General features: G+C 45.1%; 2 protein-coding genes across 3 annotated transcripts in view; both read left to right on the top strand.

Annotated features, from left to right (window-relative positions):
• The window catches only part of FAIM2 (Fas apoptotic inhibitory molecule 2), a 31,499-nt gene extending 28,465 nt beyond the window's left edge, over window positions 1–3,034 (top strand). The window contains exon 13 of one of the 2 annotated variants that reach the window (XR_016394922.1): window positions 1,271–1,330. Coding sequence is in view for 1 of the 2 variants with exons in the window: in XM_022572216.3 (XP_022427924.1) it covers window positions 1,271–1,420 (150 nt within the window). In the remaining variant the exon portion in view is untranslated. Of the gene's footprint in view, window positions 1–1,270 lie in introns of both variants that reach the window. The other variant, XM_022572216.3, reaches the window with a different exon arrangement.
• A 15,679-nt stretch (window positions 3,035–18,713) lies between these two features.
• Window positions 18,714–24,595, top strand: BCDIN3D (BCDIN3 domain containing RNA methyltransferase). Its single transcript, XM_022572229.3, has 2 exons — window positions 18,714–19,625; window positions 22,883–24,595. The coding sequence occupies exons 1-2, from the start codon at window positions 19,209–19,211 to the stop codon at window positions 23,525–23,527; spliced, it is 1,062 nt and encodes a 353-aa protein (XP_022427937.1). The 5' UTR covers window positions 18,714–19,208; the 3' UTR covers window positions 23,528–24,595.
• Window positions 24,596–25,125: the final 530 nt, after the last annotated feature.

Here is a 25,125-nt window from a genome sequence, read left to right as displayed (position 1 = left end):
GAACGACTAGATAACCTGGCCCAGGATCCCAGAGCTAGTGAGTAGCAGAGCTGAGACTGGAATCCAAGTCGGTCTGACTTTCAAGCCCATACTTGTAATCATGCCCACCTCCCCGCCCTCAAGGGTGAGCTGCCTTGATGTCCCACATGCTGGAGCTGCTCCCTGTTGGAGCCTCTGGCCCCTGGGCTCCAGCCTCTGTCCATCCATCCCTTTGCCCCACTGCTCCTGCCACAATGAATTCCTCATTCTGCACACCGCCGCCCTCACCTCCAGGGCTTCCCCAGGCCTGCTCAGTCTAGCAAACTCCTACTCGTCCTTCAAGCCCCAGGGAAAGTGTCACCTCTCCCGGGCTACCTTCCTCCTGCCCAATCAGCCCTAATTATGGCATTTACCAGGTTTTATTGCAATCATCTGTAAGTGTCCCCCACTAAGTGATGAGCCCCCGAAAGCAGGCATGGCGTGGTGTTCCTCGTTGTCTCTGCAGCTCTGAGCAAGTCACTGGGGCTCTCGGGGGAGCCTGTTTCCTGGTAGGAAACACATTAACCCTGGGTGCTGCCCATAAGCTGCAGAGCAGAATGGCTAAATGAGGGGGCTCTGGAGCCAGCCTGCTTGGGTGCAGATCCTGGCTTTGCCACTTCCCAGCCCTGTAACCTTGGTTAAGTACTGAACATCTCTGGGCCTTGGTTTCCTCTAAGAAAGGTAGAATCCCTACTCAATAGGGACGTTATTAGGACAAAGTAGGCTAATGTCCGTAAAGCACCTAACAAGTGCCTGCTCCCTGCTCACTGTTACATGGAGCATTCGTTCATCCTCTGAGTAGGGCCCTGAGGGAATGCAAGAAGACTATGCCTCCGCTTGAAGGTCCGCTCCTCCAGGAAGCCTTCCCTGACCGCTGACACACTCACATTGGTCAGGTTCCCGTTATCAGCCCCCTGTGGCACTTTGTGTTTCTCTTTGTTACTCACCATACTAACAGTTACTTTCCTGCTAGACTCTAAGCTCTACGAAGTCGGGGATCTTGTCTGTCTTGTTCTTTGCTGCATTGGTGGCTGGCACATAGTAGGTGCTCAGTAAATAAGTGTTGAATTAGGGATGGAAGGTGTTGGGAAAGTGCCATATTCTGGACTGTCACAGGAGGGTCACTGAGCAGCCAGGTAGCCCGTGATAACAAAATTGGGGGTGGGCCTGGGCTGGGACACTGGCCTCCCTTGGTCAGTGTCACAGTGACCAGACCTTCTGACCTCTCTATCTCTCTTCCCCCTTCTCTCAGTTCCTGGCATTTGACACCCAGTTGCTGATGGGTAGCCGACGCCACTCGCTGAGCCCTGAGGAGTATATTTTTGGAGCCCTCAACATTTACCTAGACATCATCTATATCTTCACCTTCTTCCTGCAGCTTTTTGGCACCAACCGGGAATGAGGAGCCCTTCCCACCCCCGCTTCCTTCAGAGAATGCCCCCTTGCTGGTCCTCTGACCCCGCCCTGTGCTCCTGCCAGCCCAGATATAAAGCTAGTTGCCAGCGCAGCCTTTGGCCAGCCTGCTCACTTCCCTCAGCCAGCCCTCATCCTCACCCTCTGCAGCTTGTACCCATGCCACCAGGGGCCCTGTGGTACCCGGGTCACACCATCCCCTGTGCCACCCCTTCCCCCCAGTTATATCTCCCAAACTGAGACAGTCGAGGCTGGAGGTTCCTCTGGGTTTGAGGACCCAAGGGATGAGTAGGAGAAGCTCAGCAGGATTTCAGAGGTGGGAAAAAGATCCCAGGAAGCCTGGCCGAGGCCTGCAGCCCCACCATGATTCCTCCTGAAGTTGCCACAGCTGTAGGACTATGGGGCACACTGTCCTGTGCCCACCCCCTGCCTCCTCTCCCTCCTTCCAGGTTAGGTTTTGACATTCGGTAAGAAAGGGGTGGAGAGGACAACTGGGAGACAAGATGTGGGTGCTCTGCAGTGGGGGGATGGGGATAGTGGGTGAACAGGATGGCTGTTCCAGGCTGCCTGTCTTCTCTCAACTCTGGGACCAGCGGCTTGTTCTAGGCACCAGAGCCCTGCAGCAGAGAGAGGGGCAGGAAGCCAGTGCCATCTGTGCTTGCCTTGGTTTACCCTCCTGGGTCATGATACAGTGCTGTTGGGGCAGGAGGTGGGGGCAGGGGCCCTGCTACTGAGTGGGGATCTGTCCTGAGGCTCCAAGGGAGGTGGGAGCAGGCAGCCAACCAACTGGGAGGCCTGGGCTCTGCAGCACCGCTAACTCACCCAGACCTGCATCCTCCTGGGAGGCGTGGCAGGACTGAAACCAACATCTGCTCACCTCTTCTCTTAAACTCCCAGGCTGCTCCCACAGACCTGAGGCTGAGTGAGGGCTTGGGCCCTGGAGGACTGGGTGTTCTAGGGAAGGGAGGCTTATCTAGCAACTGAGCCAGCCCCATCAGGAGGGAGTCCGGCCCTGCCTCCAGCCCTTCCCCATGGTCTTTCTGCCCATCTCACTTCCTAAAACCTCCCCCCATCCTCTGCCAGTTGCTGGCTTATCCCCAGTCAGGCCTCCTGAGGCCTCCATTGGCAGTGCCCATGTCGCCGTTTCACTCCTTATCTCCTCATCTCTCCAATTTGGAAGCCATCCAGCTGATGTTAACAACCAGGGCAAGTCCCTCCAGCTGGTCCCCATGTGATGGGGTCGGGTCTCCTTATCAGCCTCTGGGCGGCTGAGATCTCAGGCAGGGTGTGCGTCAGCCACCCAGCCCCCTGCAATTCTGCTGGGGAGTGGACCAGGGGGCCACACCTGGGGGAAGCGTGCAGCCTGCCCTTGCTAGCGGCTAACTGGGCCAGTGGAAAGTTACTGTGTGGAGTCAGGGAGGTTCAGAGTGGATACCTGGACCCTTCCTTGGCCTCTCCCTCCAGGGTTGCCTCTCTCCCCATATGCCGGTGGCTCTGTTTGCCCCTGGGGGTGGGGGGATAACTAGGGATGTTATCTATGTGTTCCTGATCCCTCCCTCTCCGTCCTTCCTATTTCCAACTTGTAAGAAATATTGCAAAAGCATTTGAAGTTTTGTTCCATCTTGGGTATGAGGAGAGAGGGAACCAAGAATGGATGGCAGTGTTGGTGTGTGAGATAAAGGCAACTGGGAGCACAAGTGGGATGCGCCCTGCGTGCTGGTCTAAATTAATCCATTACGGCAACCCTACGAAGGTAGTACTCAGCACATCCCCATTGCAGAGAGGAAAGCTGAGGTGATGGAGAGGCTTGGTCCAAGGTCATACAGCTAACAGACTGGATGGGGGCTGGAATGAGACTGGATGGTCAGGCCCTGACAGCTCGGGGGATTCATTGTCCTCATTACCACCCCTGGCCTTCCCTCCCCACCCCACCCCAGTTACCACCACCAGATTTTGTACTCTGTAGTTTCCACCTTCTAAACACAAGCTGGGAAGCAGGATTCTGTTGTCTGATTTCCAGCCTCATTGCCAACGGGCTCATGGTATTTATTAAGCAAGTGTTTCTTACTGACTGTGATTCAGTTTTTCTATCAGCAAGATGGAAGACCGTGGCCAGAGTGCCGCAGAGACAGGCACCAGAACATTTATTTGCACTGACTTCCTTATCCAGTTGCCACCTCTCCTCCGAGGTCCCCTCGATTCCTCTCCTAATCTCCAGTTCCAGTGCTAGAGGGGTTACTTCCCCCACCCCTTGCCCTATAATTCTCAGCCTGGGCCTTCGTCATGCTTCCCAGAATCCACTTGTCAAAGCCCTCCTCTTCCTAGGACAGTTTATGCAGAATTCGGGGTTTATGCAGCTTTTCCAAGGCTGAGCTCCAAAAGCGTAAAGGGGAAGGCAAGCACTCAGCAATAGACAATGTGACGGCAACTCAGGGCCATCGCACAGCAGAGTACGCTGCGGAGTCTCCTATTCTGGGTCCTGAGGGGGGTCCAGGACATGCTGAGCTGGCAGCAGAGCCAGGGCTGAGGCTCCTGTGTTCCACCTGCACTGAAGCCATGAGGCACCCCAGGGACACCTGGATGGGCCTTGGAAGGAGGAAGGATGGGGAACAGGAATGCAGGATTACAAGAAACAGGGAAACCGAAGCTGGGCAGGTGGCACAAGCTGCCGAGGAGGAGAGGAGCCTGCTTCCCTGCCCAGGAAGGGGTGGGTTGGATTTTATAAAACTGCAGGCAGCCGAGAATCTGGCCATCTGTGATGCAGGTCAGAGGTCTCTTACTGAGGGGAAAACAGAGCAAAAGATCCTCTTCTGGGGATTGTAGATGGGTGCCAGGGAGGTACACACAGGTCCCTGGCCTCTAGCACCGATTCCCGGGCTCAGGTGTGGCTCCTGTATCGCCTGGGGAAGCCCCTGGAATCTTGGTTCTGCCATCCTCATCTTTTGCTCCTGGGGGCATCAGGATCAGACAGACACCCTTGTTCCGAAAGGCTCCGCCTCTCGCCTCCCTGGCCCACCGGGGATTTCACTCAAGCACTTTGCTGCCCCTCAGTGGCTGCCTGAGGAAAAGCAGGGCCTGGTTCTGCAGGCGAGAAGCAGAAAGATGTGTGGCCTGAGGTTTGCGGGCTGGATCTGGCCACTGGCCTTCATTCCCTGCTCTTCTCGGATCACCCCAGACCACTCTCTGCCTCAGTCTCCTGCTGTTCCCTTTAGTCCAGCCACTGTCGTATCTCAGACACTGTTTACCTGTCTGTTGGAAACACCCCTGTGCCACCCAGGCCCAGAGCTTTCTCTCGAGTGTCCAAGGGCAGAGACACACCCCCAGAAACAAGCCCTTCAGGCCTCAGCTCCTCCAAGTTTCCTGGGATCTGCGCTGTTCCTTTCCCTGGCCTCACCTTCCTGGTCCATGACTGACAGGAGATAAGAATAAAAGTAATAATGACACCCGAAACTTCTCCTTTGCCTGCCTTTTGCTCGTCCCCTCGGATGGCTCAGGGAGTGTGTGTGTGTGTGTGGCAGTGTGAGGGGTTCACACCAGAGCTGCTGCTCCTAGTGTAGCTAAGTGAGAATTAAATCTCCACGTTCCACACTGGCCCTCCTGTCAATATATATAGACCCTTGGTGGAGGCCCTTTGGATCCTTGCACCTGTGACAGCCCTGACAGAGGCTCCTCCCAACAGGAAGCCTTCCATGGAAGGCTGTTCTTTTGTGTGCAGTTCTGTTAGAAGATTCTTCCTTATTTTGACCCAAAATCTGGTTCCCTAGAAGGAAAGCCTATGTTGTACCTGGAAGGATCCCCAAGAACAGCGGCTTTTAGAGTTGCCTCTCCTATGAAGCCTTTCTCAATCCTTCCCCCAGGTGCCCTGGCCACTCCCTCCTTGGAGCCCTCCTGCTCTGTACCAGTCTAGCTGCGTTTTAACCTCTCCTTCTGTCTCCTAGTATAAGACCTGAGCTGCTTGAAGGCATGAACTGTGTCTTGTTCCCCCTTGAATTCATAGGTCTTATGGCAAATGGCGTCAATACACAGCCTTTGAATGAATGGAGGAATGAATGAATGAACCCCCTCCAGCCCTTTTATTTTACCTAAGAGGAAACTCCGGAGCAGAGGGTGCAGTGACTTGTCCAAGTTTATACACGAGTGAGTGACCGGGGGTGGGATTACAAGGCACATGGGGTGATGATTACGTTAGCAAGTTCCTCTGAGGAACTCAGGGCTGAGCTGACCTGACCTGGCTTACACCTGCCATCTTCTTCACTCAAGTCTGGCGACTCTCAGCGAACCTGTGTTTGCCCGCTCACTGATTGTCCCCTACCTCCATCCCCACACACAGGCGGCTAAGATCCTCTCTCCCCAGCCCACCCTCCCCAACCCCTCCTGGGGTCTCTGCTTTCTTTTCTGGGAACACTCTGCCAAAAGGAGCGAACCTCACCCTGTCTCAAAATGAAGAGGACTTTGGACTCCTGAACTTCTGTGGACAGGAAGCAAGCTGAGAAAACGATTCAGAGGCCCCACCCCGCTCAGAGACCTCCCCTTCCCACAGCTCCACAGCTCCTCAGCGCTTGCTTTCCTGTTGGGGCCACTTTAAAGCACATTCACTTGGGACTCTCAGCTAAATGGTCTGGAGCTGTTGGGTATGGTCTCTCTTCTGCAACACTCCTGGTGATTTCTCCCTCTCCTATCTTCTGCCAGCTATGGAAGTGCTTTGTACACAGTAGATTCTCTGTGCCCCTTTGTTAGCTCCTTTTTCCACCATGCTAGGGAGGCATGTGTGGGTGCTCTAGCCAAGAGACCAGGCTGAGCCCGGTCTTCCAGCCATGCTCACCAAGTGGCAGCCATGTGAGCGAGGAAGCCAATTTGGAAGTAGATTCTCGCACTCCAGTCCCCAGACATTTGAGTCTTCCCAGTTGAGGCCCAAGACATCATAGAGCAGAGACAAACCATCCCCTATGTCCCCTGTTCAAATCCTAATCTACAGAATCTGTGAGGACAACAAAATTGTTGTTGTGTTATGACACTAAGTTTGAAGTAGTTTGCTATGCAGCAACAGATAACTGGAACAGAATCTGTTCCCTGGAAGTGAGGCACTGCCATAACAAAACTTCAAACACACAGCATTGATTTGGGGACCAGGTGGTAGGAGATGCCTGACAAGTCTCAATGAGACCGTTAAGGAAAGCTTGAAGGGCTTCCAGGAGACTGTATATGAAGGTTCAAAGGAAATTGAGGAAAATAGAATTGAAACCCGGAGGGACACAGACCCTTGTTATGTCATGGTAGAAAGTATAGCAAAACTTTTATCTCCACTCATGTGAAAAATAGAAAAAAATACCTAATGAACTGATGCATCTGGCTAAGATGATTTCCACGTAGAACGCTGAAAGGGTCAGTTGGCTTGTTTTGGCTTTTTATCACAAGAAACAGATGGTGAGAGAAAACCTAAAGAAGGAATATTGTATTCGTTCTCAAGCTTCTCAATCCCCAACTTCTGCATAAACTGTCCTAGGAAGAGGAGGGCTTTGACAAGTGGATTCTGGGAAGCATGACCAAGGCCCGCACATTGTATATATGTGCCACATCTTCTTTATCCATTCATCTGTCGATGGACACTTAGGTTGCTTCCATGTCCTGGCTATTGTAAATAGTGCTGCAATGAACATTGTGGTACATGACTCTTTTCGAATTATGGTTTTCTCAGGGTATATGCCCAGGATTGATGGGTCATATGGTAATTCTATTTTTAGTTTTTTAAGGAACCTCCATACTGTTCTCCATAGTGGCTGTATCAATTTACATTCCCACCAACAGTTTGCTTGTTTTTTATATTCCACAGATGAGTGAAATCATGTGGTAGTTCTCTTTTTCCATCTGATTTATTTCACTTAGCATAGCACACTCAAGGTCCATCCATGTTGTCACAAATGGCAAGATTTCATCCTTTTATAGCTGAGTAGTATTCCACTCTGGGAATCTTTATCCATTCATCCACTGCTGGGCACTTAGGTTGTTTCCATATCTTGGCTATTGTAAATAATGCTGTGATGAACATAGGGGTGCTTATATCTTTTCAAGTTAGCATTTTCTTATTCTTTGGATAAACACCCAGAAGTGGGATTGCTGGATCATTTCTAGTTTTAATATTTTGAGGAACTGCCATACTGTTTTCCATGGTGGCTGCACCAATTTACATTCCCACCAACAGTGTCCAAGGGCTTCCTTTTCTCCTCCTTGCCAACGCTTATTTCTTGCCTGGTTATTTATTCTAACAGGCATGAAGTGATATACATTGTGGTTTTGATTTGCGTTTCTCAAATAGTTAGTGATAATGAGCATCTTTTCATGTGCCTGTTGGCCATCTGTATGTCTTCTTTGAAAAAATGTCTGTTTAGCTCCTCTGCCCGTTTTTTAATCAGGTTGTTTGTTTTTTTGTTGCTGAGTTGTATGAGTTTTTTATATATTTTGGATATCAACCCCTAATGGATATATCATTTGCAAATATCTTCTCCCATTTGATAGGTTGTCTTTTTGTTTTGTTGAGGGTGTAGAAGTTTTTAGTTTTATGTAGTCCCATTTGTTTATTTTTGCTTTTGTTTCCTTTGCCTGAGGAGACATATATAGGAAGATATTGTTAAGACTGATGTCAAAGAACATACTGCCTTCTTACACAATTTATGTAATTTTTGGTATAGAAAAATTAGTAAATCTAGATAAAACAAATAATAAACAAATACAGGGACAAATACAGAAAACATACATGTTTTCTTCTAAGAGTTTTATGGTTTCGTGTTTTACATTCAAGTCTTTAAATCTACTTTGAGTTGATTTTTGTGTATGGTGTGAGGTAGTAGTCTAGTTTCATGTTTAAGCTGCCCAGTTTTCCCAACCCTATTTGTTGAAGAGATTAGCTTTTCTCCATTTTATGGTCTTTGCTCCTTTGTCATAAATTAATTGTCCGTAAACCCATGCATGGGTTTATTTCTGGGCTGTCAATTCTCTTACATTGATCTATGTATCTGTTTTTCTGCCAATACCATGCTGTTTTCATTACTGTGGCTTTGTAATATAGTTTGAAATCAGGGTGTGTTATACCTCCAGCCTTGTTCTTTTTTCTCAAGATTGCTTTTGCTATTCAGGGCCTTTTGTGGTTCCATATAAATTTTAGAATTTTTTTGTTCTATTTCTGTGGAAAATGTCCTTGGGATTTTGATAGGGATTGCATTGAATAGGTAGATTGCTTTAGGTAATATGGACTTTTTTTTTTTTTTTTTTTTTTTTTTTGCTGTACACGGGCCTCTCACTGTTGTGGCCTCTCCTGTTGCAGAGCACAGGCTCCGGACACGCAGGCTCAGCAGCCATGGCTCACGGGCCCAGCCGCTCCGCGGCATGTGGGATCTTCCCGGACCGGGGCACGAACCCGTGTTCCCTGCATCGGCAGGCAGACCCTCAACCACTGTGCCACCAGGGAAGCCCAATATGGACATTTTAACAATGTTAATTCTTCCAGTCCATAAACATGAATTCCTTTCCATTTGTTTGTGTCTTCTTCAACTTCTTTCAACGTCTTACAGTTTTCAGTGTACAGGTCTTTCACCTCCTAGGTGAAGTTTATTCCTAGCTATTTTATTCTTTTTGTTGCAATTGTAAATGAAATTGTTTTCTCAATTTCTGTTTCTACTAGCTCACTGTCAGTGTATAGAGACACAACAGATCTCTGTGCCCTGTCACTTTACTGTATTTGTTTTCTTTTAATATTCATTTATTTATTGGGCTGTGTCGGGTCTTAGTTGCAGCACGGGGGATCTTCGTTGTGGCATGCAGGATCTTTTGTTGTGGCACACGGGCTTCTCTCTAGTTGTGGCGCGTGGGCTGTAGAGTGCGCAGGCTTAGTTGCCCTGCAGCATGTGGGATCTTAGTTCCCCAACCAGGGATTGAACCTGCGTCCCCTGCATTAGAAGGAGGATTCTTAGCCACTGGACCACCAGGGAAGTCCCTGTATTTGTTTATTATTTGTTTTATCTGGATTTACTAATTTTTCTATACCAAAAATTACATAATTGTGTAATAAAATATACTGCAAAGGGAAGTTAAAAAAATAGAGAAAAAAAGGAAGGAAGGAGAGAAGGATGATAAGAGGAAAAAAGGAGAAAGGGAGGGAGGATGGAAAGGAAACTATTTTTATCCATTATACAACTGATAGGCCTTTCAGTTCTGGGCAATTTTCTTGAATTATTTCTTTGCTAGTTCTTTGATTTATTTGCTAATTCTTTGACAGATAGTTTGATAGTTCCCTCAGCTTTCTCTTTCTGGAACTCTTATTATTTGGATATCAGACCACCTAAGCCAGACTATATCTTTTGTCTTCTATTTTCCATCTTTGCCTTTTTTGCTCCACTTTGTAGAAGACTGCCTCAATTTTGTCTTCCAACTACTCTATGGAGTATTTCATTTCTGCTATCATATTTTTAATTCCCAAGGCTTCTGTTTGTTCTTTAAATGTTCTTTTTCCCCAATATTTTGCCGTGAGAAGTTTCCAAACATATAGAAGAGTTGAAAGAATTTTATGGTAAACATAACCATCACTTGGATTCAATGTTCTTTTTCTAGCTTGTTTCATGGATGTAATATCTCTCTTAATTTGTAGAGAATGTTAGTATTTTAGGATTTGGGGGATATTTTTCTTCTCCCTGCATGGTCTTTGCTCCTCTGACTTACTTGTTTCCAGGCTATTTGAATTCTATTTTTCATGTTAGAGACTTTCCTCAAATGTCTGATGATCTAGGGTCATCTGTTCTACTTTAAGAGTGGGGCCCCCCGATGAGATACAATAGGAAGTACATCCCCACCTAGTAGTTTTCCTGCCAAAAATCAAATCTCAATCTGAACAAGATTCTAGAGCTAACCAAGAGTTTATATAGAATACAAAAGATGAGAAAATTATTACATGACTTCTACAATCCAGAATATGGGAAATGCTACAGGACGAAATATCTAATTTCTTCAACAAATAAGCTGTAAGGTTTTTATTTTTGTTTTGTTTTTATTTTTTAAAGAGGGTGGGCACCAACAGATTGAAAGTATACAGGTATGGAAGAAATAAGATTGGCTGTATGTTTGATAATTGTTGGAGCTGAGTAGCAGGAACATGGAAATCATACCATTCTCTCTACTTTCACATACACTTGGAATCTATTTAAAAAAGAATGGGGACTTCCCTGGTGGTCCAGTGGTAAAGAATCTGCCTTCCAGTGCAGGGAATGGGGGTTTGATCCCTGGTCAGAGAACTAGGATCCCACATGCCACGGGGCAACTAAGCCCACGCGCTACAACTACTGAGTCCGCACACCACAACTACTGAGCTCACGCGCCTCAACAAGAGAGCCCGTGAGATGCAAACTACAGAGCCCATGCGCTCTGGAGCCCGTGCGCCACAATTAGAGAGAGAAAAACCCACACACCACAACTAGAGAGAAGCCTGCGCACCGCAGTGAAAGGTCCCGCATGCTTAAATGAAGATCCCATGTGCCACAAGTAAGACCCAACACAGCCAAATAAATAGATAAATAAATAAATAAATATTTTTTAAAAAAATGACTGGGGCACTAAAAAGCTCTGAGCTGGTGGTGCGGTTGTCTCTGTGAGCTTCACTAGTTCTGGCTGGGCCGTTTCCCTAGAGAAACCCCAGATGTCAGTAAGTTTCCCCAAGCAGGGCTTCCCTGGCGGCACAGTGGTTAAGAATCTGCCTGTCAATGCAGGGGACAAGGGTTCAAGCCCTGGTCCAGGAAGATCCCACATGCTGCAGAGCAACTAAGCCCTTGTGCCACAACTACTGAGCCTGTGCTCTAGAGCCCACGAGCCACAACTACTGAGCCCGTGCGCCACAACTACTGAAGCCCGTGCTCCTAGAGCCCGTGCTCCACAACAAGAGAAGCCACCGCAATGAGAAGCCCACGCACCTCAATGAAGAGGAGCCCCCGCTCCCCCAAAACTAGAGAAAGCCGCACGCAGCAACAAAGACCCAACGCAGCCAAAAAATAAATTAATTAAAAAAAAAAAAGTTTCCCCAAGCAGGCCCTCCAGACCTCCCACTTGAAGGGTGTAACCCTGGCTGCCAGTTATCTGGAAAGTGGTAGGGCGAGAAATCTGAGGTTTTCAACATTCACTGTGTAAACTTTCACTTAAGCCTGCAGCAGGTTATCCTTTCCTCCAGTGGGCTGGTGTCCCCCAGACCAGAGATTCTCTATTTTACCCTGTCCACTTTGCTGCCAGGGTTAGAGGCAGGTGGGGGCATAGATGGCTACATTGGGTGGTGGAGAGGGTGAGGGTGTAACTGCTTCCTATATTGATTCTCTAATAATTCCTCTTATTTTTTTAACTGTTTATTTTGAAATAATTATAGATGTACAGGAAGTCACAAAAAGGTATGGTGAGGTCCCCTGTACCCTTCACTGTTTCCCTCAATGATTACATCTTATATAATTATACCACACTACCTAAACTGGGAAATTAACATTGGTACAACGTGTGTAAATAGTTCTGTGACATTTTATCACATAGATTCATGTAGCCACCGCTATAATCAAGATACAGAACCATTCCACCACCACAAACATCTCTATTAAGCCACGATGTTATGGTCACATCCACCCCCCAACCCTAGCAAACCACTGATCTGTTTTCCATTTTCTATGATTTTTTCATTTTGAAAATGTGATATAAATGGAACCATATAGTTTGTATTTTTTGAGATTTTTTTTCACTCAGCATAATGCTTTAACATCCATCCAAATTGTTGCAGGTATCAGTAGTTCATTCCGTATTATCACTGAGTAATACTCCATGCTATAGATGTACCACAGTTTGTTTAACCATTCACTTACTGAAGGACATATTGGTTCTTTCCAATTTTTAGCTACTACAAATAAAGCCACTATGAACAGTCTCATAAAGGTTTTGTGTGGATATAAGTTTTCATTTCTCTAGGATAAATACCCAGGAGTGTGATTGCTGGGTCATATGGTAAGTGTATGTTCATTTTTTTAAGAACAGATTTATTGAGATATAATTCACATACCATATAATTCACCTATGCAAAGTGTACAATTTAGGGACTTCCCTGGTGGTCCAGTGGTTAAGAGTCCATCTTGCAACACAGGGGACACCAGTCAATCCCTGGTCGGGAAACTAAGATCTCGCACGCCGCCACTACTGAGCCCACATGCTCTGGAGCCGGCACACCACAACTAAGACCCGACGCAGCCAATAAATAAATAAATATTTAAATATTTAAACATAAATAAATAAAGGGTACAATTTAATATTTTTTTGTATATTTAGAAGGTATGAATAAACCATCACCACAATCTAATTTTAGAACATTTTGTCCCCCCAAAAGAAACTCTATATCCATGAACAGTTAATCCTCATTCCTCCCAATTCCAGTTGTTGTTTGTTTTTAAGAATCTGCCAAACTATTTTCCAGAATGCCTGTGCCATTTGACATTCTCACCGACAATACATGACAGATCTAATTTCTCTGCATCCAAGAATTCAAGCATTTGGTGTTGTCAATATGTTTTTATTTTCACTGTTCTAATAGATATATAGGGATAGCTCATGGTGGCTTTAGTTTGCATTTCCTTAATGGCTAGTGATGTTTAACAACTCTTCATGTGTTTATTTGCCTCCAGTGAAATGTTTCCAGATGTTTTTTAATGTTTCCAGATGTTTTTTAAAGCTTCTAGATGGGTCCATGAAGTCTCTGAGAAGCAGAGGCCCCCTCCACCCTACCCTTGACTCACATTGAATTGAGACATGAGGGAGAAATAAACCTTTATTGTGGTAAGCCACTGAGATTTGGGGGTTGTTTGTTACAGCACTTAACCTACCCTCACTAATTCGGTTCCAGCTTTGGAGAAATTGTCTTTACCTCCTGGGTCTCAGTTTCCTCATCTGAAAATGAGAGGTTTACATATCCATACATTTATAAATTGTATGAATATTATTTCCAAGTGGTTTAAAAATCTACAAGGATTAATTGCAGAGTTTCTCAACCATAATAAAAAGTGAATTCTCCATTTATAGATGGTTTGTGTTCCAAAAGTCCAGGTATAAGTCCCTTATTGGAACATTGTTTCTGGGAGAAAAAAGATTTAATATTTTAAAATATGCGTAGATTCCTGCTTAACCATCAGTTCTGAGGCCCCCCCAAACCCCAGCTGGAGGTAGTGAGTGAGGTGGGAGAGCAGGAACTGAGCAGAGGCTCTGGGGTGTGATTAGAGAGGGACAGGATGGGAGGGTAGGATGAGCTGGACCATGGGCCAGGATGTCAGCTGCGCAAGGTTCCTTGGGAGGCCATAGACGCCATTATGCATGTGAATAGTTCCTAACTTGGTTATTTCAAATTCTACATATACTTCTTCATTTTAACTGTGTTTGGATACGTGTTCTGTGCAGGACAGAAATGGATTTACCATGGAGCTAATGAAACTCAACCTTCAGGGTCCTCACTCATACCCAGGACCCTTCCAAGGCCTTAGAAATTTTTCTAAGTGTTTACAAGGTCATTTGATTTTACAAAATTTGAAAAAGTTAAGATATTTTAATTGCAGTTGATTAAGACTGCTGTTTCCTGGGCTTCCCTGGTGGCGCAGGGGTTGAGAGTCCGCCTGCCGATGCAGGGGACGCGGGTTCGTGCCCCGGTCCGGGAAGATCCCACGTGCCGCGGAGCAGCTGGGCCCGTGAGCCATGGCCGCTGAGCCTGCGCGTCCGGAGCCTGTGCTCCGCAACGGGAGAAGCCACAACAGTGAGAGGCCCGCGTACCGGGAAAAAAAAAAAAAAAAAAGACTGCTGTTTCCACTTTGACTTACCCTCCTTCACATTTCCCCTTGTGTTAGATGGCACTGGAATGGCCACAGGCATTCTTGGAATCCAGCTAAGGGGAAGTTTACTTGGGGATACGCTCTGTTTGGGATCTATTCACATGGTTTACAGTTACTTCCATGCATAGTTGACCTATTACAGCTATTACCTGACGCCCAGATGAAGGGCTAGCTCCAGGAATCTCTTATCTGCCCACCGAGCTGACTCACCTGAAGTTGTGACCTGAAGGTGCAAGGCCAGAGTTCAAATCAAGGTCTAAATGTGTCCTTCTGCACCTGGCACCAGAAGTGTGTGGGAGTAGAAGAAAATCAAGTTTTGAAAATATATGAAGCCGAAGTCAGACAGAGAAAGGCAAATATCATATATCGCTTATACGTGGAATCTACAAAAATGGTACAAATGAACCTAAACAAAACAGAAATAGAGTCACAGGTGTAGAAAACAAACAAATTTATGGTTACCAAGAGGGAAAGGCGGGGGGGGGGAGGGATAAATTGGGAGATTGGGATTAACATATACACACTACTATATATATAATGGATAACTAATAAGAACCTACTGTATAGCACAGGGAACTCTACCCAGTACTCTGTAATGACCTATATGGGAATAGACTCTAAAAAGAGTGGATATATGTATTTGTATAACTGATTCACTTTGCTGTACACCTGAAACTAACGTTGTAAATCAACTATACTCCAGTAAAAATTAATTTTAAAAAAAGAATATATATTGAAAAAATAAACACATTTTCTTTAAAAAAAAAAAAGAAAAGAAATGTATGAGGCCAGAAGCTAGTCTGAAGAAAACTCTTCCACTTGTCAGCTGTACAAAAATATAAGCAGAGGATCCTGTCCTTATTGACATCCAGTCAAAACAAGTTTTGTTGTGTCAGCAATATACTCAATAACACAGCAAATATCATTATATATGCATTCTTTTCTCTTTTGATAAGAACTGTTCAAAATACAAATGATCAAAACTCCTATCTTTACACCTTTTGATGACACAAATTACTGATATCAATGCAAATAATAAAAAACTCATAATTCACCATTTATAATGAGGTTTTCAAAGACAAATTGGCTAGTAAACGAGTCAATTTGAAGAGCACAGTCCCTGCACAAGAAAATTTGAAATGCTCTGAGATTGTATAGCTCCTAGATGAAAGAAACTTGATCAAGGTGTTTCCCCAATTTGATAACAAACCTAAACATTTACATGACATTGCCAATAGCAAATTGTGAACCTGAAAGAAACTTTTCTAAATGATCAAATAATAAAAAGACAAATTTGTTAAGACTGAATCATCTTTCTAGTCCTCTTAGTAAAATGGTATTTTCAAATCATTACCATGTGAAGAAGCAATCAAAGCGTATGCAGCCAAAAAATGTAAGAAAATAGTAATATTCAAATGTGACTGGCATTTGATTCATCAATTATGGGATTTTTTGTGATGTTTGTGGCATTTGTCAGCTTTTTAAAAATTGTAATTTGTTGTGATTTATTTTCTCATTGTAAATATTCACTTTCATACCTATCTTTGTTTGTAATTTTTTTCTTTAAAGCACTGCCCACCCGCACAATTGTAGAAGCATCAGGCTTCACAAAATCTAGCCAACTGCAGTGCAGAGCATCCTCTTAGGTGCTACTACAGCTATTTGAGGTATTGGGGCTGGTTACTCAGGCCCCAGGCTCCAGCTGAGCACTGTCAGGTCACTTGGGCTGATCAGGCTCTGAAAAATGGGCACAGGTTCAAAAAGTCCCCGGAGTGAGTCAAACTCTAATGCCTCTTTATGGGCTCACCTCTAAGGCATTTCAGGTCCCCAGTAACATTACCAGGCCCACTCCTATCTTTACTTCTTGAGGTTCCCGGGGTCAGGAGGAACCTGCCATTCACCACCTAGGACTGTTGCCTATTTCTTTTCGGGTGAACAGTGTTTTGAGAACTCAAAAACCATGCCCATGTCCTTGATGAAATTAAACTCTTTACTGGCAAATATATATATACTGTGTTTAAACAGGCAAAGAAAAAACTGCCTACAAAAGCAAGGTGATTCCTGCTCTTTGGAAATTAAGGGTTGCCAAGTGTTTGTGCTAGCATCATCTAGTGACAAAACGGGGTAAGTTCAGCTCACCAAAATCTGTCAAACGCTGGGGAGAGAAATGGTGGTGCTGCTGTTCCCCCACCCTCCCCTGCCCCCCTTTTTCTAGAAGTTGTGCAGAATATTGTGGTTAATTCAATCCCACTGTGACTTTTGGTCATTAACTTATGTCCTCTCCATCTGATAGATCAGACAGAGATGAAAGTATGAAGTAAAAATTGAGAGGAAAAGGGACAGGGCCTATTTTAACTTCTGATGGTAATGTCTGCAGGAGTCATGCTTCAGTCCTTGGAAGAAGTTCAGCAAATCGCTGGCCTCATGAAGCTGGAGGCCCCTTGAAGATGGCTGGCCAGGTGGACTGAGGTCAGCACAACTCTGCAGACCCCTGGCTGACCCTGCTGGATATTCTGGCCCGTCCTGGCTGCTGACTTGCACCTGCTACCTAGGCCAATGCCATGCCCCATCCTGCCACCTCGGCGCAGTTTCTTACCAGCTCAGTTTTTTTTCTTATCTCTGGCTCAGCCCACATTTTGCCTAGTTCCATTCCACCAGGTCTCTTTCAGTTCAGTTCCCTTCTTTCTTCCTTTTCAGTTTTCCCAAATCAGACCTGGCTTTAGTTGCCTACTTGCATCCTGTATGGAGTTTGGGGTTTTTTTTAAATTTTATTTCATTGCAACAAGAATACTTAACATGAGATCTACCCTCTTAACCAGTTTTTTTTTTTTTTTTTTTTTTTTTTTTTTTTGCGGTACATGGGCCTCTCACTGTTGTGGCCTCTCCCGTTGCGGGCCCAGCTGCTCCACGGCATGTGGGATCTTCCCGGACCGGGGCACGAACCTGTGTCCCCTGCATCGGCAGGCGGACTCTCAACCACTGTGCCAGCAGGGAAGCCCTTAACCAGTTTTTAAGTGTACAGTAAAGTACTGTTATCTATAGACACAATGTTGTACAGCAGATCTCTAGAATGTATTCATCTTGCATAACTGAAACTTTATACCAGTTGACTAGCAAGTCCCCCTTCCCCTCACCCCAGCCACTGGTAACTACCATTCTAGTCTTTGCTTCTGTGAGTTTGACTATTTTAGATACCTTATATAAGTGGAATCATGCAGTAATTGTCCTTCTGCAACTGGCTTATTTCACTTAGCATAATGTCCTCAAGGTTCATCCATTTTGCCACATATGGTAGGGTTTCCTTCTTTTTTAAGATGAATAACATTCTACTTATGTATATACCACATTTCTTTTATCTATTCATCTGCAGATGGACATTTAAGTCATTTCCACATGTTGACTATTGTGAACAGTGTCACAATGAACATGTGAGCACTAATATCTCTCCAAGATCCTGATTTCAATTCTTTTGGATAAATACCCAGAAATGGGATTGCTGGATCATGTAGTAGTTCTATTTTTAATTTTTTGAGGAACATCCATACTGTTTGTCATAGAGGCTGCACCATTTTACATTTCCACCAACAACGTACAAGCGTTCCACTTTCTCCACATCCTTGCCAATACCTCTTGTCTTTTGTTTTCATAATAGCCACCCTAACAGGTGTGAGATGAGATCTCATTGTGGTTTTGATTTGCATTTCCCTGATGATTAGTGACACTGAACATCGTTTCATATATCTGTTGGTCATTTGTACACCTTCCTTTGGAAAACTGTCTATTCAAGTCCTTTGCCCATTAAAAAAAAATCAAGTTACTGGTTTTTGTGCTTTTGAGTTGTAGGAGTTCCTTACATATTTTGGAAATTAATCCCTTATCAGATAAATGGCTTGCAAATATTTTCACCCATTCCATAGGTTGCCTTTTTACTGTCAGTGGTTTCTGTTGCTGTGTAGAAGCTTTTTAGTTTGATGTAGTCCCACTTGTCTATTTTTGCTTTTGTTGTCTGTGCTTTTGGCATCACATCCATGAAATCATTGCCAAGATCAGTCTTGAAGCCTTTCCCCTATGGTTTTTTTTCTAGCAGATATACAGTTTCAGGTCTTACATTTAATCCATTTTGAGTTGATTTTTCTGTAAGGGTCTACTTTCATTCTTTTGCATATGAATAACCAGTTTTCCCAATACCATTTGTAGATATTGAGTTTTCATTCAGCATGTACTTATTAAGCATCTTTAGGTCAGGCATTATGGCAGGTATAAGGGATTCAGGCTGAGAATAACATAATGGTTGCAAGTACATCCTCTGGAGCCAAAGTGCCTGGGTCAAATCCTGGTACTATCATTTCTAACTGCAACACCTTGGGCAAGTTACTAACTTTGCTGTGCCCCGATGTCCTCATCTATATAAAAGGGATATTAGTTACTGTTCTTTCCTCACAGGGTTGGTGTGCAAATTAAATAAATACATGTAAAGGTCTTAGCATGGTGTCTAGTGCCTGGTAAGCACTCTTAAGCACTGGCTCTTAAGGCATAGTCCTTGCCTCTCAAGAGCTCACACTCTACAGTTGCCCCTGTCCACCTGACCCACGTGGTAGGCAGGGCCATCTGGGTCTTCTGGCACCTCGAGGGACCCATAGTTCCTGGCGTCACAGGATGAACCGGGTGAAGTTCCAGCGTCACAGATTCGCGTGTGACCCTGGACAAGTAATTCCTACTCTCTGGATCTCACATGCATTTGTAAAGGAAGGACGGTGGACCAAAAGTGACTTCCAAATCCCAACAAACTCCTTGTTCTGGGTAGCCCAAGTTGAAACTATGTCAGCTTGAGCAAGTCACTCAACCTCTCTGAGCTTGTTTCACCAGGAAAACGGGATAATATTACTAACCACCTCCCAGGTTATGGCGTGGGCTCCTCACGCCAACGCAAACCCCAAGCTTCTGCGCTGGCTCAGGGGAGGCCGCCTTTATAGTCACTCGCCTTTGCCATGCAGCGCAGGCGCGCTGGAGCCCGGACCGCGCTCGCCGAGCCTGCAGGTTCCCGACTTCCGGTTCCGAGGCGACCCCGAGGCCAGACTGAGACTAATGGCGGCGTCCATGAAGCAAGCCACCGGGGGCGTTGAAGAGACCGCGGCGGAAGAGGAACCGCGACTTCTGGAACCCGGAGCCGCCCCATTCGGAAATTTCCCTCATTATTCCCGCTTCCACCCTCCAGAGCAACGGCTCCGCCTCCTGCCTCCAGAGCTGCTTCGCCGGCTCTTCCCTCAGAGTCCAGAGACAAGGCCGATCCTGGGGCTCGACGTGGGTTGTAACTCTGGGGTGAGTGACGGGGGAGGGATCGGACGTCGGTCGAGCCGAGAGGTTGGCAGCCTCCACATCCCCTGGGGTTCCGGCCAGGGCGTGGCACCAGACCCCTCACAACTTTCCCAAAATGAGTTTAAAGGCGTAGTGTTCGACCCCGTGCTGCTGCTACCTCACCTCTAGGGTCCCAGCACCATCTCTTTTAGAAATCTTGGGGAGGAATCGTTTTCAACTACGTTCCGAATTCCTGCGTCCCCGCCTCCGCGCTTGCGGCCTCCTGGCAGAACGCCGGGTGGGAAGGGCCACTGTGCCTGGGCTTCCAGCGCTTGCCTCCTGTCCAGCGTGGCTGGCGACCTGGCTAGGGGAGAGGGGACTTCCCGAGACGCAAGTTTGGGAGCGTGGGGTTGGGATTGGTTTACTGGGAGCCAAGGGTGACAGAATCATGCCTGGAATTAAGATTAGTGTGAAACGGTGCAGAATGGACCCTGGAGCCAAGTGGATATTTATTTTAAAAGCAATCAGTTGGCTGAGTACAGCGAAGAAGATCGAGAAAGAAAAATAAAGTATTCTGTGGGAGGAAGGCATTGCCACATTTTCTTACCACAAAGTATTTTTAGGCTTAAGAATGATTATAGTCAAACCACAAGCAAAATAGCGAAATGTCTTTCTGACACCTATTCGTAGCCACTAGGATATCCTAGAGGAGCAGGCATTCTGACCCCATGATTACAAATGCTTCAAAAAGTTAGTACCCTCACTCCATTCCAGACCAGGAGTGGGAGGGGATGAGGAGATTTTATCGTGTTTCTGGCCTTAGGCAGAAGAGAATTTGGTAGAGGGTTGAGGGCTGTAGGCACAGGGCTGGTAAATGGGAGGGAGACATTTGGACACAGGCTAAAAAACTGGAATGAGCAGATGGGTGGGTGTCTGGCTGTCCCTTGCAAACATTTCTCTACTGTGTTGATATAGCAGATCAAAGGGGTAAAGAGACTTGGTTTAAGACTTGGGATTTCATGAAAGGCATTAGGAAACTACAGGAGATTTTAAAGTTGAAAGTAGTATACGTGTACCTTAGGGGCCAGGACATAGTTGCAGTTAACTAGGGCAGTGGTTCCCAAACCTGGCTGTACCTTTAGGGAGTTTTTTATTTTGCACTTAAGAAAAGATGCTTGCACTTGATAAGACCAAAAAAAAAAAAAAAAAACTCAAAATCCAAAGGGGCATATAGTAAAAAGCAAGTCTCTACTCCTGACCCTAAATCCTCTTCTCCTACACAATGGCAACTGCTGTTTATAATTTCTTGAGTATACACCTTACAAATAATAGCACACTCTTTTGCACCTTGCTTTTCATTTAATAATTTGGAGATCAGTCATGTCACTACAGTCTTTTTTAGCAGCTTCATAATATAGATGTGTGATAATTTGGGGGGTGCTTTGTTTTTAGAATTTTAGATTTTAGAAACTCCTAGGCTGTACTCTAGACCTACTGAATCAGGATCTTGGGGATTGAGCCCTTGAGTCTGTGTTTTCTTTTTTAAGCTTCCAGGGGTCTCTAGGATTGGGGAATTGAGGATGGAGAGGATTAAGAGATGTGGTAGAGGAGGGACTGATGTGATGAAATGACTGGTCAAACATGGGGCACACCCAAGATCAGATAGGAGGAGGAAGACAGCAGAGAAATAAATAGAAAGATGGGGAGAAATTTTTAAGGAGCATAATCTTCCTACTCAAAATGTGGTCCTTGAGCTACAGCATCAGCATGACTTGGAAGTTTATTAGAAATACAGATCTCCGCCCCCAACCCAGATCTACTAAATCAACATCTTTATTTTAATAAGATCCCTAGGTGATGTGTATGCTTATTGAAGTATGAGAAGCCTGGTATGGAGGAAAGAACTTAATGTTGCCTAAATCCTGCCATGTAGTAACCATGTGACATTGGACAAGTCACTAGCCTCTGAACCATAATTTTTAAAATACAGGTTTTTTGTGAACTATGCCACACATAGAGAAAAGTGCACAAAACATAAATTCACACTTTATGAATTATTATAAAGCAGACATCTTTATGACTACTGTCTATATCAAGAATAAAACATTGTCAGCACCCCAAGAAGTCTCCCATATGCCTTTCCCTGCTCATAAACGCCCCTCTCCACCCAGAGAGCCCAACTTTTACTATTATTGTTTCCTTTCTTTTCTTTATAGCTTGCTATTTTTGTATCCGTAAACAGTGTAGTTTAATTTTGTCCATTTTCTAACTTCATATAAATGGAAGCTTGCCATGTATTTTCTTTTGTGTCTTGCTGTTTTACTCGGCATTATGTATTTGTGTGAGTCATCCATGTTGCTGCACTGAGCTGAATTCCTTCCTTTTTAATTGCTATCTGGTATTCCATCTTAATCCATGCTACTATTATTGGACATCTGGATTGTTTCCAGCCACACTTTCTTCACCTGCACAAAGGGCATAAATATTTTCCTCACAGGATTGTTGCACAGAGCAAATGAGGTAGTGAATAGAAAAATGCCTTAAAAAAACAGATTAGAACATGAATTTGAGTTAGTTATAATGGTTATAGAAGTCAAAGTTAGAGAAAGGAAATAGTGACTTGTTTAGGAGTCAAAAAGGTGCTAAGATGGTGAAAATCACAAGTCATTGGATTTGGCTAGAAGGAGGTCAGCAGGTAATGGATGCAAAAGCAGAATAAGTCTCAGAAGGGGGTGGTGAAACATAACACATGTAGCAAAATTGAAGGTGTAGAGTGAAGGCTGAATGAAGACTTTGGAATGCAGACTTTCCCAACCACAGGTCTGAGAAGTAGATTTTTATAAGGTGGTGCTTGCTCTGTTCCTCACCTTCCTGGCAAGGAGCACTGGTTATGCCCCTGAAATCTTTTCCTCCTCCCTGGGGTCTGAGATACTCAAAAAAAGAAAAAGATAGTGAGCTTACCAGCCTATTACTTAAGCTGGAAAATACTGCTCTGGACTCCTTTGCTGCATCCATTGGGCTGTAACTTTCAACCACACAGCCCATCAGTGTCAGGAAAGTATGGAGATAATGCATTACAGCCTGAGACTCCTGGAGGGCGCTGAGAGCCTGCTTTGTGGAAAACTTTTGGGGGGCAACCTGCTTAGGCTATAGTTTAACAACCTTATATCCTATAAAGCCAGGAATAAGTGGCAGTCTCAATGGCAGGATAAGAGATATAGGTTTCTCTTCCATTCCCTGGTTGAGAGCTGCAATGACAAAGCTCTTTTGGATTCCTCTAGGATCTGAGTGTGGCTCTATACAAACATTTCCTTTCCCTACATGATGGGGAGACCTGCTCAGATGCCTCAAGAGAGCTCCATCTCCTCTGCTGCGACATAGATCCAGTCCTGGTGGAACGAGCTGAAAAAGAATGCCCTTTTCCTGATGGCTTGACCTTTATCACCCTGGACTTCATGAATCACAGGACCCGGAAAGTTCTCTTGAGCTCTTTCTTAAGCCAGTTTGGATGCTCAGTTTTTGATATTGGCTTCTGCATGTCAATAACCATGTGGATTCATCTGAACCATGGGGACCAAGGCCTTTGGGAGTTCCTGGCCCACCTTTCTTCCCTGTGCTGCTACCTCCTTGTGGAACCACAGCCCTGGAAGTGTTATCGGGCAGCTGCAAGGCGTCTCCGGAAGCTGGGCCTCCATGATTTTGACCACTTCCGCTCCCTAGCTATCCGGGGTGATATGGCTAATCAGATTGTGCAGATCTTGACCCAGGACCATGGCATGGAATTAGTATGCTGCTTCGGCAACACCAGTTGGGACCGAAGCCTTCTGCTCTTCAGGGCAAAACAAGCCACAGAGACTCATCCGATCCCTGAATCACTGATAGAAGAAGGGAAAGAAAGGAACAGAATAAGATTCTGGAGACAATGAGATGGGAGGGAGGATAGAGATATTGAAAGGGGTTTATACAAAGAATTAAGTTCATTCTCCTTAACTCCTGATAGTTAGGCAGCTTTAAAACTTGGCAGAAGCTTTTTAAATGTCCAGGACATGCAATTAAAAGAATCAGTATCTTCCTCATTTGGGGGGATGATCCCTGAGGAGAATATACCTGTGAGGCAATGATCTGTCCTATCTGGAATGACCTAGAGAAAGTGACCCTGGTTCTGGGATATGCAAGGGGCTGCTTTTGGTGGTTATTTAGGAAGACTTAGACCAGGTTAGCCTTAGAATGTCCCTTCCCTGGGCTCCTTAAATCTGATCTGCCTTCTTCAGGCTTCTTCTAGACTTACTCATCCTGTCTATGAGACAAAACCTCACAATACAATCTGGAATGAAAAGTCATTGGCCTGGCTAAAGGAGAAGCTTTGGTAGGAAGAACATCTTTCCAGAGCAGGTCAAGTTTCCAACATGCCCAGGCTGAGCACAGCAGCTACAGATACAGTACTAACCAAGATGCATCGACTAGCATTTAAAAGATGTTTAAAAGATTAAATTATGAACTCAAAATCCAACCGGTACAAATGAAATGAATGAAGTGGGATTGTATAGAATATATACAATTATATTTTATATATAATAAAAGTGACTTGAGTATGGTTGAGAATGCCCTGTGAATCTGGAGTAGGAAAGAAATTTCTGCCTTTAACCACTCTACCCATGGAGGTTTCAACTCAAGAAAAGGAACCTCACCCAAGCTCAAAACAGAAAACATGCCAGCGAGTAAGTTAATTCAGGACTTTTTTTGTCAGTGTCCTCTGTCAAAGCACACCAGTATGGGGGTAGGAATACGTGCAGAGAAGCCTACACAAAATGCAGCCTACAATTGGATGGCTACAGCGTCAGTGCTGTGGGATAGGTGTCACTGATGTCTGGCAGGTGTTGATTTTTAAAACACCCATGAGTCCACTTCAAGGGAAAGTGAAAGATAGAGAAGATTTGGTGGAGAGAAGATGGAAAAACAAAACATACCTAGCTAAGAAGGGAGATTGGATTGATGAGCTTCACAATCTCTAAGATCCTATTATTTTCTGAGTTGATGTTATAGAAGGAGGAACAGGGAACAAGAGAGTCTGAACCACCAATGAGAGGTTGGACTTTTTGAAGAAGTTAGTAAAAGTTCCTACTAAGGAATTTGAACTTTATGCAGAGAGAGCAGAAGCCAGAGCAGTTCCTAAATAATAGGAGGATGGAACCAAAACCTTCATTTAGGAAAACCAATTTTTCTATTTTGTGCAGGATAATTGTATGGTTGGTGCCATTTCCAGTCTCAATTAGGCTCTAATACTACTTCTCAGTCTTTTTATATTGCTGCTCCTGATCACTTTTATCCTAGTGACTCTTCCAGACTTTTACCCTTCTGCAGGCAGGCTCTTGACTCTATTCCTGCTCCATTCTCCATTCATCTAAGCAGGTGACCTAACCACCAACTAGTGCCATTTTTGTTTACTGTGTCAGGAAGTCTTTTCTTGCCCTCAGTCTTGAACCCCTTCATCTTCCCTTGTTTTCACTTCTAAACTTACCCAGTG

The sequence above is a fragment of the Delphinapterus leucas genome, chromosome 11, assembly GCF_059928025.1.
Source record: "Delphinapterus leucas isolate spDelLeu-1000000601 "Yukka" chromosome 11, BTC_Dleu_Yukka2, whole genome shotgun sequence".
In the NCBI taxonomy this organism is placed as follows: domain Eukaryota; kingdom Metazoa; phylum Chordata; class Mammalia; order Artiodactyla; family Monodontidae; genus Delphinapterus; species Delphinapterus leucas.
The sequence above is the reverse complement of the archived record's forward strand: the minus strand, read 5'-3'. Positions and strand labels throughout refer to the sequence as shown.